At 33.6% G+C, this 21,457-nt stretch overlaps 2 protein-coding genes across 11 annotated transcripts in view; both read left to right on the top strand.

Annotated features, from left to right (window-relative positions):
• Positions 1 to 21,457, top strand: part of LOC132696174 (protein still life, isoforms C/SIF type 2) — a 255,922-nt gene that overhangs the window by 145,471 nt on the left and 88,994 nt on the right. The gene's annotated exons all lie outside the window — the stretch shown is intronic.
• Positions 2,823 to 5,555, top strand: LOC132697197 (leucine-rich repeat protein SHOC-2-like). The gene has a single exon (XM_060662503.1). It carries the CDS (start codon positions 2,869 to 2,871, stop codon positions 3,823 to 3,825), a length of 957 nt encoding a protein of 318 aa, XP_060518486.1. The 5' UTR covers positions 2,823 to 2,868; the 3' UTR covers positions 3,826 to 5,555.

Raw genomic sequence — 21,457 nt, 5'->3', positions numbered from 1 at the left:
AATGAATTGTAATGTTTAATAATAATAATAAATTAATAATTTTTTAATTTCGAAAATGTTATATGTTACTTAAATTGAACATATTACTGCGTTGACTAATGCCATTTTTGCAATTTTCTAATTTGTAATTTGTAATTTGTTACAGTAGCCTGTGGAAGTTCCTTTGAAAAAAAAATTGTAACATACTCTTTTGAAAAATTTAGTGCACCTTTCTGTAAATTAGAGTAAAAATTTTTGAAGATTTATGATTCTGTTTAAGGCAATGTGTTCTATTTGTGTGTGTAATGTGTTCTACGTAAAGTGACCTCTAGTGAGAGATTTCGGAAAAATCAGGGAAAATCGGGAAACTAGGTTGCCCATAAAATAGCAGCTTATTCCGCTGAGAATTAACCACACTGAGTTAAAAATAAAATAAAAAGATTTTTGTTAAGCTATAACTCGGAAAATATTACGATTTCGAATTTTTGTTACATGACTTACTACCATTATTTTATCACGTTGAATCTTTCCTCCAAGTTTCCGAACTCAATTTCCGAACACCCTGTATACATCCAGCCTGTAATGATTTTGGCATCGGTTATATTTTCCCATGATCCCAACGAGCTTTACTGGAATAAAAAAATGGATTTAACAATTTATAGCAGATTTATATCTTACAATCTGTTGGCACTTCTCCAGAAGGGTGGATCCTAATAGAAAAGAATTTATTCGAAGGGGCAAAATTTACGAGAAATTTTTGTATAGAGTTTTTTCGCCAACAAACATTACCTCTTCTTACCCAGTATTCCTTTTGAAATTGAAAAAAGGGCAATCTGTTATCTTAAAAAAAGATATAAATAATTCAGGAAAGGTCAGAGGCGACGCGAATATCAACTAAATCCTGGTCTTTGAGGGCATTAAAACATAAATGGTGTTTTTAACGATTTTTATTCCAGTCGGTTTATGCGCTGCCATGAAAGAGGTCGCAGGGTATTTTTAAACTTATTTTCTGGTGTATTGGGGGTAGTGACTTTGTATTTCGGAAAATTCCGGAGATGCTTTTCGCACTTTGGCAATAAATTTATGTACAGGTTGATTCGCGGTAGACGACAGGTTACGGGTTTGGTGAACTAGACTGTGACGATCAGTAAAGAACGATCTGTTGATCTAATTTATCTGTATTTGATTTTTCATTTTCAAATTTTAGGGAGCTGAAATTTTGTATAGACAAATTAACTCTATAATATACAAAAGACGGGTTTTAAAACATTAAGAAAACATTAGCCCAGAATGTATTGAACATATTTTATTATTTATTATGCACACATGTGTTACTATTTCTTAAATATCTATTATTTGGCCCGACTAGCAAACTTAGTTTTGATCCATAATTATTGAAATTGTTTTTTGACCGTCCAAACGTCTTTTCATTCATCGGATGTAAATTCGACATTTTACTTAACTTTCTGCATGTTCTTGCTATTATTGGACTGCATTGTTCGTGAAATTTAAACAAATTCATCGAAATTAAGCAGTTCTCAATTTTGCTCATTTTTGGAGGTTAAATATAAATTAAATATCAAATTTTCTGAATTTTTACGTAAACTAGGTTTTACTTCCTCCTTAACGTTTAGGTATAAAACCGTGTATATATATTATGGACATATATATAAAAACTTAGATTTGTGGCATATTTTTTAATCGTATAATTAAAAAAAACTATTGATGTTTGAACTAAAGTATATTGGACAAAAGTTGTCTATAATTGTTTAGTGGGTCCAGAACATTAAAAATATACATCGTGTTCCATTTGAAATACGAAAGTTGAGGTTATTTTTCGAAAAACCGGTAAAGCAATTCTATTGTTCTCTCAACGTATTTTGTAATGCTGCCGCGGACAGTGGTTTCGTTACCACCCGGTATATAAACAACCAAAACTAACCTTTTGCGAGTTTAAAAGAGAATAGATTTTAAATTTTTGTTAAATTTCTTTTGCAGGTCTAGCAAATTATAATTAATTAATCAAATAAAAGAATTGACAAATCCGTATTTGAAACATTAACATAATGCAGGAAATTTTGAATTTAATGTCAATGTAAACAAAACAATCGAATTTGCAATGGAAAAAGAAACAAAGTGAGAGTTAAAAAAAGTACAAATCTACGCGAATTTTGTTTTTTTCTTTGGTTCACTGTTATCTTCAACTTTGGATATTCGCTCTTAAGGGCAAGATTAAGAGGGTGATTAATTAAAATTTAATCAAAACCGAGATTAGAGTTAACTTTCGACTAACAAGTTATAAAGAACAAAATTTTAATTAATCATCCTCATAATCTTGCGCTTGGGGCTAGTATGTAAACTTCCAGACAACAGTGAATTTAAAGATCCTAATAAGGAATTAAACAAAAATTGAAAATGGCTATGGGGATTTTCTCGCTTTTAATTCTTTTTTTTTCAATTTTTGTTTTATTTTATAGCAAAAGACAGTTTTTTGATTTACAATAATATTGACTAAGTAATAATTAATTAGAAATCTATTAAAACGAAGTTATACTCCATGCACTAGCCAAAACTAATATAATATTTAGAAAAAAACACTAACAACGTAGGGACCAAAATTTGATGTAGTAACTTATTTCAAAACATCTCTTGAAATAAGGTAAGTCTCCGAAACTCAGCTGCCAGATTGAAACACCCGGTATATTTTTTAAAAACGTATTAAATCTTTAATTAAAACTACGCACTGGGGGCACCCCGTTTTCTAAGACATTTTAATTCTATTAGTGGAAAATAGCCGGCGTCCTGTTATTACTTAATTTATTTATACGTTATGTCGAGTTAAGAGTATACGAAATTAGGCAGTACGAGCGACGTCCTCCCCAAGGCAAAATGTTTTTCCCGCGCACGATCCTGCTTTGGTTCGCGTTGTTGACGACGGCCAAATGCGATGACGACGTCGTCTGTGACGTCGACTTGGTGTGGTACGAAGCGGGCAAAATCGAGCCACACGAATACTCGGCCAAATCGAACGTCACGGACGATTTGAGGAACGCGACGAAAATCGAAATCGCTCAAAACGTCTCGACCCTGCGTTACCTGGAACTCTCGTTCGCGTCGGACCTGAAAGTCCTTGTCGTGGACAACGTAGGATTAACCACGATCGAACCTGGTGCCCTCAAATCGATCCCGTGGACAGTGGAAAACTTGACGGTGACGAGGAACAAAATGGCCGCCATCCCCGCCGGTGTTTTCAACGATCTGGGCGTGAAAATTTTGAATCTGTCAGATAACCAGATACAAACCGTGAAGCCTGACGCTTTCAATCGTATGACAAACCTGACGACGTTAGTGTTAGACCGTAACGAACTCGTAACGTACGATTTGGAACTGTCGCAGTGCGATAGGCTGAGCACCATCTCCCTCAGGTATAATTATATAGAGGAGCTTCCGCGAAGCAGCTTCAAGAACCTTAAAGACAACGCGGCCACCGTTAAGCTGAGCTTCAATAAGATCGGGAGCGTTCACGATCTCGCGTTCGATATTAAAGAGTTCTGCGAGGTGCATTTGGATCACAACGAGCTGACCAACGCGAGGCTCTTGATCAAGTTGATCAAGGCGGACAAGGTGGACTTGTCGGAGAACCATATCGAGTGTCTGCCGAAGGAGTTTATGGAAAACGGCCTGAGCAAGATCAAAGTGTTGAATCTGACGAACAACCCTCTCAACTGCTCGTGCCTGAACGATCTGAAGAAGAAGGTGAGGAAGAACGTCGAGTTTCAGAAGATGTCGCCGCTGGTGAAAAACATAAACATTATTTTACCCGATAAGGAGTGTCCCAAAAAGTGAGGGGATGAGCGGATGTAACTTTCTTTGTATTTCTTTGTCTCGGGATCGTAATTTATATCGTTTGGTACGTCTTGGATTGTTGTATGTAAAAGAGGTTTTCCTAGAGAATAAATTTTATTATTTTGAAAGGGGCGTCGTTATCGAATACCAGCATTAAATCAGCATTCAATCTACATAATTTTCGATATAAACTTCTACTTTGAATTGTAACACTTTTCTTCCAGTTAGACAATAGGTTTGCTTTTTCTCTTTTTTGTGTAAAAAACTGAACGAAAAAATGTATGTACTCTTTACCTTTAAAAGGAGAAGTGAAAAAATTGGTGACAAAATGTTAAATCATAAAAAAATCTGAGAGAGCTGAATTTTGGTGGACACACCAGTCGAAATGTCTAAGATAAATTGTAGACCATAAAATTTTCTACAGAACTGGTTTTTACATTTTTTTAGGAATCAACATTCCTCCGATATCGCGTTAAAGAGCAATAAAAGAAAAGGAAAAACAGTTAAAAGGTATTTGTTTGGAGTTTCTAGAACTTAACACTTAGAACACCTGATTTTCGTCTCCAACACAACGCCCTATCATCTAACTGTTGATAAACGCATATGCCATACACGGAAGCATAAAAATAGCAATTAACAATTTGCCAATTGTTCTGTTTCAAACAGAGGTTCCACAATTTGATGTTAAGTTTAAATCAGACCCATATAATATTTATATTCCTACATAGAATAATAGTGTATTCATCCGCTATGTTTTTTTATTATATTCTATATTTTCTCTATTAGTGTGATGTTTAAGATATAAAACGATAATGGAAACAGTGCACGTAAATTGACACGTGAAATCAAAACAGGAATTTCAATTTAGAGCGTAATAATCAACGAAAGACATAAAAAGACTTGGAACACAAAGAAAATGAAGGTAAATGAAATTAATACAATAATTGCTTTTATATTACGATTTTGTAATGAAGCTTCGAAGTACGTTTGGTTGTAAATTAATAAAGCCATTGACATTATAATTTAATAATTATTTTTTCTTATCTACAGGGACTAAAAAGAGTGCACTAGTTCTTTTATACTGTCACGAAGTGAAAAATCGAAATGCTACAAATCAGGTGATCAAGATCACCAGTTCCAAAGTTGTCGTACTTGGTCAAAAAATGGGTTTTCAAAAAGGCAATAGTCAATCGATGTAAAATTAGTGGATAAGGAGTATCCCAAGAAGTGAACGGATTAGATTTCTTGCATTTATTTTTCTCGGGATAGTAACTTATATCGTTTTGTACATCTTGGGTTGTTGTATGTAGAGGAGGTTTTTGTAGAGAATAAATATCATTATTTTGAGCGGGCGTCATTTTCCATTACCAGTATTACCACATTCTCTTGATTAAAGTCTCAATTACATAATTTTCTATACATAACACTTACATAATTTTCGAAATATGCTTTGTAACACTTTCCTTCAGGTTATTTCCTTTTTATCTTTTTTTTATTAAAACCTGAACAAAAAATTTTATTTACTCTTTTCGTCGACATCGATGAGAGACATTAGTTACCAATGGTTGGCAAATGGAAAATTTTGCCAGTGTTTGTTACAATAATTGCTTCTATATGACATTTCTGTTTAAACACGTAATAAAAAAATAGTAATAAATGTTCGATGTGCGCCTGGGTGCCAAGTAGTAATGGCATTGTCAACACAATTCGATTTCATCCAATTTTTCTATTCTGTAGGGGGTCTAACAAGAGCACACTAGTTCTTTTATACAGTCGCGTAGTGTAAAATCAAGGGGCTACAAACCAGGTGACCTGGATGGCCAGTTCTAGAGTTTCAAGTCATAATTGTTGAAAATCAATATTAACAAAGAAATGTGAAATACTAAGAATGCTGTTGAAGTTCAAGATCGATTGATATAAAATTAGATTGTGTCACACTGTACAACAATACACAGAGGAAATGAAGCTTTACACCTATGAAAATGATGAAAGTGGTTTGCAAATCAAGGAATGAATCCCGTGGTTTTATTTACTGTATCAAGAGTTACTAGGTATAAGAAATGCTAAAATATACGAATTTCGCAGTAGTGAACTCCCTGTATACATATTCAGTAATTAAATATAAAGAAATTGAAATCTTAAAATATTAATTGACTTTGAACTTTTCAGTTTTTTCCACTTTTTACCAGTACAATAATATATGCATCATTTAATTTAAGAATTTCTCGAAAAACGCAAACTTTGTTTCTTAATATATATAAATAATTTTTTACTTCTCCCAAACATTTTTCTTGAGGAGCTGTGAATAAAACGGTATCTAATCTTGAAAGTTATTTAACGATTTCTATTGATCAATTTTATCATGATTTTTTATTAATAGAATTTGTACGGCAACTATATTTATTTATATTTAATGTTATATACTCATTTCAAAATTGCCTTAAAGAACCCATTTATAGAAAAGGAGAAAAAATATTCTTGAGAATTAGAAGTTCGGCTAGTTTCCTTTTTTACTAAAATTCATAAAATATCTAATTGCCAGTTTGGTTTTACTGATAAGTCCACTAATGATGCCACAGCATTCGATACTGTAAGCCACTCGCGGCTTTTGACTGAACTATATTCAGCTGTTCACTTACTAATTGAAAGTTACCTGAAAAATCTACAACAAATGGTAGAGATTATTAACTGTTTCAGTAAGCCGAGAACTGTAGCCTATGGAATTCCAAAGGGAGAGTCCTAAGACCCATTTTTTCCTTATATACATAAATGAACTACTTGCTATTGATGTTGCCGGTAAAATCATCTTTTTTGCTGAAGATACAGCTCTGTTTGTTGAAATTGACAATTGGAACGAAGTCGAGAACCGCATTAGTTCGGATTTGCAACTTATGTCCCAGTGGCTCGACAATAATTTGCTAACGATCAACTTAGAAAAAAACACAATACTTGCCCTTTTCCAATTATAATAATCGACTACCTACAAATCATAAACTTATTATAAAACTATCGTTTAGAGATAGTTGTTGGTCTTTACGTAGAGTTGAGCATGTTACCTACCGAGGAATTCATATTAAATCAAATCTAAAGTGGAACTTCCATATCGAATAGTTAGTGAAAAACTGACGATCCTTAATGTATTTACAACTTACTGAAATATCTGATAAGCAATTACTTCTTTCTACTTATTTTTCACTGGTACAATCACTTATATCGTATGGAATAATTGGTTGGGGTTGGGGGACTCTTCAGCCCCTTCACGTAATACCAATAGAATTTTGAAAATTATATTAAAGTTAAATCTGCGATATCTACATGACTTAATTTTTAGACAATTTCAAATACTTCACATAAAAGATAACTTACTGGTTAATTCAAAAACTCACGAGTATGAAACACGCTTTAAACTTGGAGATAATTTAACTTTACAAAATATGCATTTATCTGTTGGACAAGAAATTACTTTTATACCGGTAAAAAAAATTATAACGCACAAAATAAAATCAAAATCATTAAAAAAAATTAACTAAATGTCTTATTGATGCTAAGTTGTAACTTAAGTTTCTAAGTGGCTCTTTATTATGAGTCAAATTCATAGATTCATTAATGTATTCGAACTATATAAAATCTTGTCTTTTTTGGTAGAATATTATGTTTTTTTTCTTATTATTAATTAGATGGGAAACATCGTTAAATTAACCTGCGTTATGTTCAAGGATGGCTGTCAAGTCAACTTAGTATACCTTGTTTGTTGTATTAATATTTATTTAATGTTTACATTTCAATAACTTGTTAAATTGTATATTCTTATTGATTTAAATAAATATGATAATAATAATATTAATAATAATAATAATAATAATAATAATAATAATTATTATTATTATTATTATTATACAAAGTACCCCACAGGTATTGTAGACATAAGTGCCCTTAATGCAGAATGTAACTCCTTCAACTTTCCTACAAACAATTTCTAACTAACTAAAATAACCAAAAGTAACCAACCATTTCTGCAGATAATATACCTACCCTCTGAATATTACTGTTTTGAAGGAAAATGGCGTATATAGAGGCTTACTGCGTGAAGAGCACGGAAAATTATTACCTTCTCTCCGAAAATCCCGTTTAACCAAACAGTGACATCACGTTCCTTTGTAAGGAATACGAAGCAGCGCGGATGGATACTTTTTAATAGATCATCATCGGGTGACTTCCGGAAGTTGCAGTTTCCAAAAGGCAATATGCGGTTGCATAATATTTAGCAAGTTCAAAGTTCATAGGGAGTAATAAGCAATTCGGTGACGCCACACTGGGAACTCGTATAATGGGGCCATGTTCCCATGCAAATATTTTGTAAAATTTATGTAGAACCGGAGCGGTGAAATGTTGCATATTGGATTCGGGGTCATTTTGTGCCCCATGGTCCGTCTATTGCAGTGCTCGCGCTGTTGTCACAGAGTTTACGCTGACAAACGATTTAATATTGCAGATAACAAACTCGAATCGAGTTTTACTAAAAAAGTGGTTTTAGTTCGGTAACCCGATTACGTCCTTTGACTTCCGCCCCTGTAGCGTCACAATGGGCAAGTAATTTACGTGCTAAGTGAAATTGCATTACGCTCGAATGGAATAAATAATAAGCAAACAGAGTCCGTGTTTGCTGTTCTTCGCATTGAAGAAACGTTGTTGTCCATCCGAATTGCCCTTTTCACAATTTCTGCAAACTGTTCTTGCATTTGGATTAAGGTCCAAAACCTATGATTATCAATGTGAAAAGGATTTATGATAATATTAATAATACTAATAACAATAACATTATTCATGTTGATTTCTTAATTTGACTATGTATATATCTAGAAAGATTAAAAAATATTTTTAGAATTTATTTTGAAAAAATTCAGAATTCGTCGTAAGTGTAAATGTTTATGCAATTAACAACTTCGAAAACTGAAGAATGTAAGGAAGGGCAACAACCAAAAGTTTTACAGAAATATAACGTCATAACGTCATATTTGATCCGTCAAAGACCAAAATTTCATTTGAGATGGTTATGCGGTAAAGAATACATTAGAGAGACCGGATAAAAATATCCACTAGGCTCAAACAACATCAAAGAGTTTTAAGACTAAGACAAATAAACTCATAAGCAGTTGCCAAAGACAATCCCGAAATAATAAATAATAAAACTAATTTGAACTGAGGTGGCTTTTACTTGATGAAAACCATTTATCAAAATAAATAAGAACTAAAATTTTCACGAAATTATATATTTTGACATGACAATTGTTTCGACAACACCGTGTCTTTATCAAATGGAATATTTACAAACTACCTGCTACTATATATACCGAAAAATGACCATAAAACCTTAATTATTGTTCCGAGAATTTAAGTTCAATAAGGGAGAGAGAGGTATTTAAATCTAATTGATCGTTAAGCAATACATTTGAATGTCATTTTGTTAATCTCCATGGCTTCCAATAAATTTTATTTTCTACTTTTTCTGGCTGTATGTAAAATATAAAAATCGTCGTCAAAAATGTGATCTTCTGTGTTTAAGTGCGTAGCATAATTAAAATCTAGACTATTGTTTTTAAACGCCCTTTTATGTTCGTTAATGCGTTTTTTAAAGCATCTACCTGTTTGTGCAATATAAATTTTAGGACAAGATCCGCATTTCAACCTGTAGACACCTGGTTTTTGAGATTTTGGACATTTCGTTTTATTGTTTTTTTATTTTTTTGCCTATTTTTGACAAATGTTTTGAAACTTTTTCACTAGGTTCTCCTATGTATGTAATTGTTTTAAATTGTTTGTATTCTGTATTAGGTTTCTGATAAATAGAGTTTACTGTTGTCTGGATTTGTTTTTTATTTATAATTTTATCTATAATGGACGGATTGTAGCCGTTATTCAATGCAATTTGTTTAATGATATTAAGTTCTTTGTTGTAATTTTCTGTTGAGAGTGGCGTATTAAGAAGTCTGTGTATAAAAGAGTGAAATGCAGCCATTTTGTGTGCATAAGGGTGATTTGAGCTCTTATGTATGACTGTGTCCGTGTCTGAGGGTTTATGATAAATGGCAAAATCTAATTTGTTTTGCATTTTCGTAATAGTTAAGTCTGAAAAATTAATAGAGTTCTCCTGGTCAATCTCGATAGTGAATTTTATACGATTATGTAATGAGTTAATCTAATTCAAAAGAAGAATTCAATTGTCTGTCCGTTCCAACAGAGCAAGCAAAGACATCATCCACATATCTATACCACCATAGAAAACTTTACTTAACGGATGTTCTAATATGATGTTTTTCAAATTATCCATAAAAATCTCGGCTAATAAATGACTAAGTGGGTTTCCCATAATCAAACCTTCCTTAGAGACGTAAATCTGTCCATTAAATACAAAATAATTTAGGTCTAAATATACTATTAAGCAATCTAATAAATTTTGTTTTATCAATGAGTTAACCTGTTTCCGAGTGAGGGTGAAATCTACTAAATCTATCACATCCATAGGTGGAATACTGGGAAATAAGTTTTGTACATGTACAATCTTGGTGACTGATTTAGATGGATTTTTGAAGCCTTTTTTCGTCCATAATTTTCTCCTTTATAACCTGGATAACATGTTTGACTGTTCTGTACAATGTTAAGATCAATGCGTACAGAAGGGATATGTAGATTGTCGCTGTCACTGCTCTTTAATAATAATAATAATAATTTTTATGCACACCTTAAATTTTAAACCAATAATACACGAAAAAATCACAAATAAACATTTAAAAATTTCAAAAAAGCATATAAAAATACTTTGCGCCTAAAACTGGAAGAGTAAGAGGAGTGAAACATTTTTTTGGAAAACTATAATTTAAACGGTTTACACGGATACACACTTTAACCAGATGCGCAAAGTTATCTTAAATATTTTAAGTTCATCAGATCTTTGAAATCTTTCCTGCCACTACCCGAAAGCATACTATTGCAACATTTAAATATATCTACCTGTACCCTTGTCAATTATCTTGAATATGTCCTGATATAAGTAGACTTTCCATTAGTTTCGTAGTTGTGTTCAAGTGACTTTAATAAAATCGTTTTTTTATATGTCTGTCAAGAATATAAGTGAGTTAAGCTGCCGCCAGTTCATTAGTCTGCTCTTCCAAAACAAAACATTACTATCGTAACCGAAATATTTGCTATGTGTTATCTCAAGATTGTTAAAGTGACATTCGGCTACTCCGCCCCAAGCAAGAATTTGTGATATATAGAAACTTTAAGTCGGAAAGGGTTAAAAATTCTCGCAGGTATCTAGAACGCTGCAAAGTACACCTGATATTTTTAACAACATTCTGTATCTCCAAATTCCATTTGACATGCCGTTCAATAGTTATCCCAAATGCTTTACTGATTGTTATCCGTCTTCAGCAGGTCGATATTCGTCAAATGGTTGCTGTAGAACGTAAATTGTAATTATCGAGTTTTATTCCAATTCAAGATTAACTAATTGCACCGAAACCACAACGCACACAACATGAAATCGTACCCTATGCATTCTTTCAAATCGTGCCAGATATTTGCTTTAGAGAGTATTGCAGTATCATAGGCAATTTTATTTTATTTTGCCAAGGGAATTTATTGTCGTTAAATCGTTTGTATACACAGATAATGACAGCGGCCCAAATACACCGCAGTGCGGTATACCGCAGGTATGGTCTGTTCATAGATATAAGAAAGTGACCAATTGCTTTTCAGTGGAATTATCCAAGGGTGGTCATTAACATACAATGCAACAAGATTATTACCTAAAGTTTCGGAATTTGAATTCAGGTAAAATTGTGGTCCGTAATAGAAAATAATTTTATACCTACCTGTGTTTAATATTCTTTGGTTTGGTGTACTACTTAGTTTAAGTTTATTAGTAATCATTCATATTTCGTGTGTAATACAGCGTGTGTGGAATCGTGTGCGAACTATGCAAAATATGTGCGAGTCTAGTGTATTCCAGGAGATGCTCCGGCAAAAATGTATAAAACACTATCCTATTGAGACTAAGGAAGTTATAAACAATGTTTATTTGACTCTCGTTGAACGTGGTGCCAGCAAGCAAGCATCGTTAGAAGAAACGGCCACATTGATGAAAATTCCAACTTCAACTGTATGGAAAATTGTGAATAATCCCATTTCAGCGAAGAAAAAAAGAAGCGATGCTGCCATTTTCTCGAGTGCAGATGAAAGTAATCAAGATAGAATACGGCGTAAAATTTACGAGTTATACGAGGAACAAAGCGTGCCTACATTAGACATCTTAATTAGGAGGTTTGAAAAAGATGAAACCGGTATTAAATGTGTGCTAATCATTTCAATGTTAAAGAAAGCTGGCAACAAAGGTGGCTCCAGGCCGCGCCCCCTGAATGGCACCAGGTTCTTAATGTGAACAAGCCACCAAGTGGCTTCGATTTGCCCCGTAACATTTGGTCGAAACTAAATAGAGTTCGCACGGGCCACGGGCGCTGCGGTGATTCACTTTTCAATTGGGGAATAAAGCAGTCTCCTCAATGTGACTTCCAAGATGGTATTCAGACGATCCGCCATATCTCGACCGAGTGTCCCAATCGCGCATACCCCGGCCCCGTCTCAGACTTCGTTGGACTCCCTAAAGAGGCTATCCAATGGCTGAATGGAATGGACATCGCTCTTTGAAATTATTTGATCTATTTGTTCTATTTTTATGTCTATATTGTGTATTAACGTAGCATACTTGCTATGTTATGATTGTGAATATGTATATTTTCGTATCTAGAAATATGTGTCCATTTATATTGTATAGAGTGTGTAAAGCGCCATACGCTAAATAAATAAATAAATAAATAAATGTGTGATAATTATGCAAAAAATCTACCACTGTATATTTAATTCCATTGAACATGTTTTTCACCAACTGAAATCTGCCATTCGTCGTAACAATGTTTTTCCCCGTGTTAACTCCAATGTCCTCAAACTTATAAAAACCGAAGTTTTTAACATCCCTCCACAAAGTTGAGCAAATTTTGTTAAACATATAGAAAAATCAGAACAATCGTATATCCATATTTCAAATAATATAGAACAAATAATAATTAGAACAGGCAATGATAGCGATAGTGATACTGATATATTATGTAAATAATTTTAAGTAATTTAAGTAGGTAATAAAAATAATTTGCAATTTTATTTTAGATTTAAACATAAATACATACATAAATAAATAAATATTGTTTAGTATCTTTCCTAACAAAACCCTAAATAATTATATTCTAAGCAAATTAGGGACCTGTTCGGCCATATTTCATTCTTACAGCTTGCCCGGGTCTTTCCTTAATTCTTATCAGTTAGTCACTTTCTTATATCTATGAACAGACTTTAACCACCCCTGCACCCCGCTGATGGCCCCATTGACATGAACGAACGTTCTGTTAACGAGATAGCTTTTTATTAGATTATAAATGTATCTTAGAAACTTTAACGTCTAATTTTATGGAAAGTCTAGAGAGAGAGACGGTATTAAATGTCCTGTAGGCTGTTTCGAATCTAATGTACTGTAAATCTCCGCAATATCACAAATTGCATTCTGAGTGGATCTTTTCTACTTAAACCCATACTGAAGATCTGGTATTACCGCCTTCATCAAAAACTATCCCTAATTTATTCAGAAAATTAAAACTAAAAGTTTATTCATCTAAATGTACATTGTCACCTTCAAAGCAATCCCCATCGACTGCAATACACTAACCGTATGTCCATCAATCCACGAAAACCGTCAGAACCGCCTTTCTTTTTTACTGAAATCGATTTGGTTTGTTTGGTCTCGGCTTATTTGGTGAACGCCATTCACATACTTGATGTCTGGACTGTTTGTCGCACTGCGACGTCACAATGTTCAAGTCCGCCGTTCTCTGATGATTAATTTGAGATTGTTGACCAATATTTCTGTTAGTTTATCAACCATCACGCTCACAAATATCTTTGATCACTGTCGAAACACTTTTCGAATGTTTTTAGAGTTCACCCAACATTAAATCTATTTTTAACTCAAAATTTAATACGAATTCGATATTGCAAATTTAAATTCACTTTTCAAATTGTAAAAAATCGTCAACACACACAGATATAGATGTATTCTTGGCTACGGAACTTTTGAAAATGTAAAGCTGTGACGATAAGATTTAGATAAGACTTGAACTTAAATCACAAGAATAGGTGCGTCGGTGATTATTCCAGGAACTTATTGATCAAGGGGTTATAATTATTACGTTTGTCCAGAGAGTTCACAATTGGTATTTTTAATACTTTCTCAATTATTTTCGAAAATACTGATGTCAGCTAGATGGCACGATAGTTGAAATTTCGTTTGTATATGGGCTTAATTATACAACTCTTTGGTCAGTCAGGGAAGCGCTGATCACGAAAATATGTAAATACTCTTGATGTTTGATCAGTCACCTGCCTCCCTGTTTCACTTCTTATATTATCACACCCGGGAAACCTCTTGAATTTTTAAGTTTTAATTATTTTATTTGGACATTAATTTTAGCGATGGCCGTTTATTTTTTGTTTGATATTGCGAGTAGTATATGTCAATCGATTTTACTAGTAGACACCCAAAAGTTATTATTCTTTTTGAATATAAACAATTCAAAAAGAATAATAACTTAATCAATTAAATAACATAGAAATAAACTTGTATCCATCTATTATTAAAATTCTAAAAAAAATAAAAATTCATTCGAGCTTAAATTCGAATTTTTGAAAGCACTAGATCAGTCTGTAACAAAAATTATTAACGTAAGTAAAAGGCAAGGCTACAGAAGTGTTGAAGTCGAAAGAAATCAGCTGGCTCCTGCAACAGGAATATCTCACATGACAGTTCATAAAATTTGGACCTCCTATAAATATCACAAAAGAAAATTCAGTTTTTACGTGCACTGAAACAGGCGGTTTTTACATGCACTGAAAAGATCGCTGCTAGAGCTGCGTGAAAGGAGAATAGATGAATGCAGAGGAATGGCTCCAGAAATAGTAAAAATATCAGAAGAACAAAGGTTCTGCTCCTGCGTGGATGAAGAGCATTTGATTTGAATTTGATTTGATTTAAATTGTTTGGCGGAATATCGGTTTAGAAGGTCCTTCGACGTTGTCCGACACCTAAACTCCAACCCCGTCCGAGTCAGATTTCTCTCATTCATGCATTTATGCATAGCTTTTTGCCACTCTAATTTTGGCCTGCCTCGTCTTCTTCTACCTGTTGGTTGCCAGTGGAGTATCCTTTTCGGCCATCGGGTATTTAACATTCTTGTCTGTACCAAGTAAGTTGTTTTTTCTCTATATCCTGCGTTATTGTACCTTCTAATCCTATCCGTTGTTTTATGGTATCGTTTCTTATTCTTTCTCTTCGTGAAATGCGCGTTGATCTTCTAATTGCATCCCTTTCGACAGCCTCAACCCTTTTCTTATGTCTATCGGAAATTCTCCATGTCTCTGATCCATATAGAAGGGTGCTTTTTACCATTGCTTCATAGATATTAAATTTCCGTTTCTTGGATATTTCTTTGCTCTATAGGATACCATTCAGAGCTCCTATTACTTTTTTGGCTTTGACTATTCGTTTTTCTATTTCTTTTGCATCTGTTCCAGTATTGTGGAATGTGATGCCCAGATTTTTATATCCCTGACATTGAAGGATTTCTTGGCCATTGCCTAATTCCAAGTTGTTTGGCATAACTTCATAAAAATGGTAAGAAAGATTTACAATATTTTGAAAGTTCTAGGTAAAATTGTTTTTTTTTCTCCAATTTTACTTTTGAACCAACGAAACCAGTGCACAATATTTTAAAATTTAAATTTAGTAGGCAAGGCATAACGAAAACCTTTAAAAAGAGGTGCCGTCTCGTTATCTAAATTGTAATGGTAAATCTAATCCTTCGAAAATGTTCCAATCCAATGAAAATTTTGGAGTAAATAAATTGTGTCCCAATTGCAATCAAAATCTACTTGTTTCAGTGTTTTTTATTTTTTTTAATGCTTTTCCAGAACATCACGATGGATCTTGGAATCATTTACACCCTATGTATGCCAATGTATAATGTCCCTTCTTTTGTTCTTTGTTGTTAATATGTATTGTTCCCGCTCTATCATTAAAGTTATCTGTTGAGAGTAACTAAATAAATAGTAGTTGCGGTCGTCAGGTGGATCATATCGTTTTTCTGCTCGACCTAGAATATAGTCTGTCACTAAAATAAACTCGGTGAAAAACAAATATCAACTAAATCGATTTAAGGTTTACTTTACTCTCGGCTGATCGGCAACAATGGAGTCTCCTCTGTGTTTCCAAGAAATTGTGTTTTCAATTATCGCTAAGGGACGAGTCTATTTTTGATTGTATTTGCAGATGAAGAATTTTCGCACTCCAAAGGATCAACTATCAATGCGGAATATACAAGGAGTATTTTTATTGAAAGACGCTTAATGACTTATTTCTTCTCAATTGCAAGAACTGCCAGAGTATTTAAAACTGACGTGAAATACACTGATCTTTGAATTTTGCGGAAATAAAGAATTTCAAATTAATAGCTTTTCGCCAAAAACACGGCTAAATCCCGAAATAATTTCTCACCAGGAAAAATATTCGCACATATAATTATCTTATCTAATTTTCTATCAAAGACCGTCATACGCTCAAAATGCAGGTTAGAATAGAAAACTTCAAACAGGTTGTTTTAGCTAATCAAAATATTTCTTGATACTTTCTTTAGTGTATTTAGATTTCGCCAAAACGATTAATTGTCAAAAACCGACAATATTTTTCAAGAATTCAAAAAATTTCCGACTATAATATGCTATTATTATATTATTACACTTTGAAAGTTATAAACGATATAGCCTCTCAGCGACAAAAAAAACGATGTTTATAAACATATTTAAAAACAAATAAGCATTAATCTTTTGTTGATTTTGTTTGCCACTGCGTTCAGTTATCATATCTTTAGGTTTAGGTTTAAGTTTATTTATCTAACCACAGTATACAAACTGTATATATAGCAAGCGAAAACAAAATGTAAAGCACTTAAAATCACGAATTTGTAAAAGTCGACAGGTTACACAGGTATAAAATTTGAAATTTAGATACAGTACTGTAAAAACAGTTTATTGGCGCTTGACAGCTCTCTTAAAAGAATTGTTAGTAAGTGTTTTATATTACAAGATCATTATTGTAAAAGTTCAAGTTAAAGGAATTTGTAATCGATTTATTAAGATAGTTGGGGGAGAAACGTATCCTTGCTTCACCACCATCTAACGGGTTAATTTGTTGGGGGTGTGGACTGTATTATTGCGGGGCTGGTTTATTTTAAATGATAGCAGAACAAATCAGTTTATTTGAGTTAATCGCAATCACAATTTGCGTTAAAATAGAGATTAAACTTCCTCGAAAGAAACCGTTTGAGGGGCTAGTCCAAAGAGGACACCGACTTATAAAGGGATATATTAATAGTGAAAGGGGTTTAAAGGGGGGTTTAGCGATAGGGCGATTTTCACATTTCTATCGTCAAGGGCGGTCGCGATCGACTAACTACTTCGCGCAACGCATGTCTGGAAAACAGGCGCCGTCGGTGCGGTCAGTCACGTCTATGCAGCGTGATCAAGGGAGGCGATAGACGTTGTCACGTCTAACGCAATATCCGCGTTTTAGGGTTCGCGAGGGCATTGGGTTGTTTTATCAACAATAGTGTTGGGGAATCATTAACTGGTGTATATTACGCGTTGGGTAGGAATGAGTGTCAGACTGAACAGAAAAGCTTGACTTATTACACTCAATCTCTATTAGACTATTTTTTATGAAAGTAGATGGTAAACTGATAATACGGATACTGTAAAACTGGATCCTCCCCATATGGTGACCCCACATTGCATCAACTAGAGCGAAATTCACACTTCTCATAACTGCGTATTCTGAGATTGCTGAAGCTTTCGCAGCATAAACAGTGCAGATGACAATTTACAAAGGGAGACAATATGAACATACCGATTCAATCTATCGTCAATAGTTATACCGAGCAGAGTGAGGCTTGTGCCTTTCGTAATATTAACATTTGAGGAAACAGAGATTTTGCGTTTTATTTCGGTTCAAAAGCAAGTGATTAACCGCAAACTAAGTTAGTGCCCGCATCTCAGCAACATTACTACTACTGTTCAGTTCGTCTAGGAAAATGAGCGGACACAAAACCGATCCTTGGGGGACACCGTGACGGTGGGGTAAAAAAGAAGAGATACCATCTACGCTCACTCTTTGACGGCTATCAGTAAACGATTTTAAGAAAGACATGACGGACTCTGACAAACCGATAATAGACAACTTTTGCAATAACAAACTATGATTGACACAGTCGAAGGCCTCTGATATATACAAAAGAGAGGGGGTCAAAAAACTCCACTGTTCATTAGCAAAAAAATGAAATTTTCAGCAAGTAGTCTTACAACAACTCTTTCGGTATAATTTGAAAAACCTTATCAAAAAGAGGCACTATTGAAATCCGACGGCAATTATTTACATTACATTAACTTACTTTTTTGAAAAGTGGAATCACTTCTGCATATTTATATTGATCTGGGAAAGTACTGGTGGCTAAACCTCTATTATATAAATGTGTTAAAAGGGACACCAAGAAGTCAAAACGTTCGTTAATTAATCGATTGTTAATATTGTAGATCTGTAGATAAATTAAAGCATTTATCATAATAACTATAATTTTTGTTTAAATTGAGAAAGTCAATTGATCCTGAAAAAGAAATATTATCTGAAATGTCAGTAGAATACACAGCAACTTGCGTCAGTAAAATATACATGGGTTGGGGAATCTCTAAGTGAACGTCAACATTTGCAAAAAGATAATAATTGTAATAGTTAAGTGGTAGTTCAGTGGTAGAATAAACCAGTAACCAATATTACAAGACAAAATGTTCAATTTAAAAAAATGTTTAGTTAAAACTATTAATCTACATCATTTTATATATACTGCTGACCATGCGAAATAATAAGAGGTCTATATTCTCTACAAGAAGTTAGAATTACAATTAATATACAATAAAAAGGAACCATCTATAATAACTTAAAAAAAAAGTATTTATAATAATAATTATATAGGAAAAAAAAGGAAAAAGTCACTCATACGACAACAACAGTTTATGCTGATATTTAAATACCTCATTGATGACGTATGATTGACGAAACATAAGTAAGCAAAATCCGACTCAAAAGAAATTGAGAAGATTTGTAAAATGTAATGATGAATTCATCCATCATCCAGCTCTGATGAAGCCAACAGTATGATTGGTGAAACATGAAACAAGTTCGATTCATCAAAAGCCGACTCAGTAAGTATCCAAAAGATTTATCAATAGTAATAATCATTTCTCTTCTGAAGCAGAAATAGAATTCTTGTGTTTTTATTGACTTTTCCTCCCGCGTGAATAACGAATATATTCATCATCATTAACGTGAGGAAGAGAGCTGTTTCTTCGACTTGTAAAAAAAATTTCACAGGCTACTGCTTCTGGATTCCTCCTTCGTCAGTTGTTGTTGAATCGAACTTCCTAAAGTTGTTGACTTCGTCAAACTTGCAAAAATACCAGCCAGGATTTATTTATCCCAAACTTATGGCCCAGTATTCCCTTTTTCCAATTAACGGGAGAACTAGGCTACCCTTGTGCAGAATTGCACAACAACGAAACCTTATCATTAATTTTTCTTAATACATATACATCAAGTGGAGAAATCATCGCAGCACACAAACTCAACCCATTGTTTTGAACAAATTTTAATTTCCTACAAAACAAAATACTTTTCATCCAGTTACCTCCCAAATACAGTTATCCATCTTATCTTTAATATTAATGTAAACGTTGAAGTTATAAGTCTTGAATCTCCTTGCAAAATCGAGGTTTGTTGGCTCAAACGTGGGATTTGCAATTTCCGTAAGTCCAACGGCTTGATAGATATTTTGAAACCGTTGTCTTGGCATCCTGATGGGAACTGCCGCTACGGGCATTAAAGAAATCTTGACGTGGGGTCCGTAACTTATCCTATTTGCGACGAAGAGATAAGCCGTGCCGGATCCAAATACAAATTCGATTAATTTATATCTCTGCCGGGGTCCGCAAATCGCGAAGCCGCCATTAAATTACGCGGAATCCATGTTTCTTGCGAAATTATGTGGTGCCATTTGTCATTCGCGATTCGTTTCCCATTAGCTCGGATCTGATAGCCGTTTTTGGCTTCTTTGCGAGCCGTGAATGCCGTTTGGTCCTTTCTTTTATTATATCCCATTTTAAAAAAGTTTAGAGTAATGAAATGGGAAATTCCGTCTAGTTCCGATCAATTTCGGAGTCGGTCATTGGCGTAGATAAACTTTATTGACATTTTTGACCATTTACCATGTTGCCTGATATATTGTCCGTCATTAGTCCTTTACACTTTAATGATAGAGTAATTAAAATATATAAAATTTTGTAAATGAAACTGAATGACACTTTAATGATAGAACAATTGAAATATATTAAATTCTGTCCATTTCCGCTCAATTTCAAGGTTGGTGATTGGCGTAGGTAAACTTTATTGACATTTTTGGCAATTTACCATTACATTAGTCCATTATGATGGAGTCAAAGGATATGATGTGGAATGATAGTGTAGTTAAAACACATGGGCGAAGGTAAACGTAGTTGTCATTTTCGGCTGTTTACCAACTTTATTGCTGTATGGAACTGAATGATACTTTAATGACATAATAATTAACACATGGGAAATTCAGTTCCGGTCAATTTCGGTGTTGGTCATTGGCGTAGATAAACTTTATTGACATTGACATTTAATGAGAGGGTAATTGGAATATGGAAATTTCCATCCAGTTCTGCTCAGTTTTGGTGTCCTTCATAGGCATATGTAAACTTTGTTGTCATTTTCGATCGTACTTGATGTATTGTCTCTCATTTTGTTCCCTTATGAACAAGTAAATGGAACAGAATGACAGAATAATTGAAATATAGGAAATTCTGTCCAGTTCCGCTCAATTTCAATGTTGGTGATTGATGAATGGCCCCTCAATGATAGAGTAATTAAAACACGGACAATTCTATACAGTTTCGCTTGATTTTGGTGTCGGTCATGGGCGTAGGTAAAACTAGTTGAATAAATGAAACATGGGAAATTCTGTCCAGTTCCGCTCAATTTCGGTGTTTGCCATTGGCATAGGTAAACTTTATAGTCATTTTTCACCATTTACGGTTTTGCTTGATATATTGCCCTGACGAGGTAAAAGGAATGAAAGGCTGGCAGAATAATTAAAACGTTCTTACGGTAACGCCTTAATAAGTATTATTGCTTATTTGAAAGCAGGGTGTATACGGTATTAAAAATATTATACAATAATAGACAAATTTTAACTAAGGAAAAAAAGTTGTGGGACTCGCACAACTTTTTTTCCTTAGCTAAAATTTGTCTATTATTGTATAATATTTTTAAGTTGTGCGAGTCCCTTTTCTTATGAAATTTTAATTATTGTAATTTTATAGTTGGTTTTTGTTTAGACAATGAAAG

Source organism: Cylas formicarius, unplaced genomic scaffold (assembly GCF_029955315.1).
Source record: "Cylas formicarius isolate icCylForm1 unplaced genomic scaffold, icCylForm1.1 PGA_scaffold_1__22_contigs__length_36826433, whole genome shotgun sequence".
Taxonomy (NCBI): domain Eukaryota; kingdom Metazoa; phylum Arthropoda; class Insecta; order Coleoptera; family Brentidae; genus Cylas; species Cylas formicarius.
Note: the sequence above shows the minus strand (reverse complement) of the source record. Positions and strands in the feature narration are given on the sequence as shown.

Coding starts and splice junctions, on each gene's coding strand:
- LOC132697197 (XM_060662503.1), top strand. CDS start 2,869: ATGTTTTTCCCGCGCACGATCCTGCTTTGGTTCGCGTTGTTGACGACG.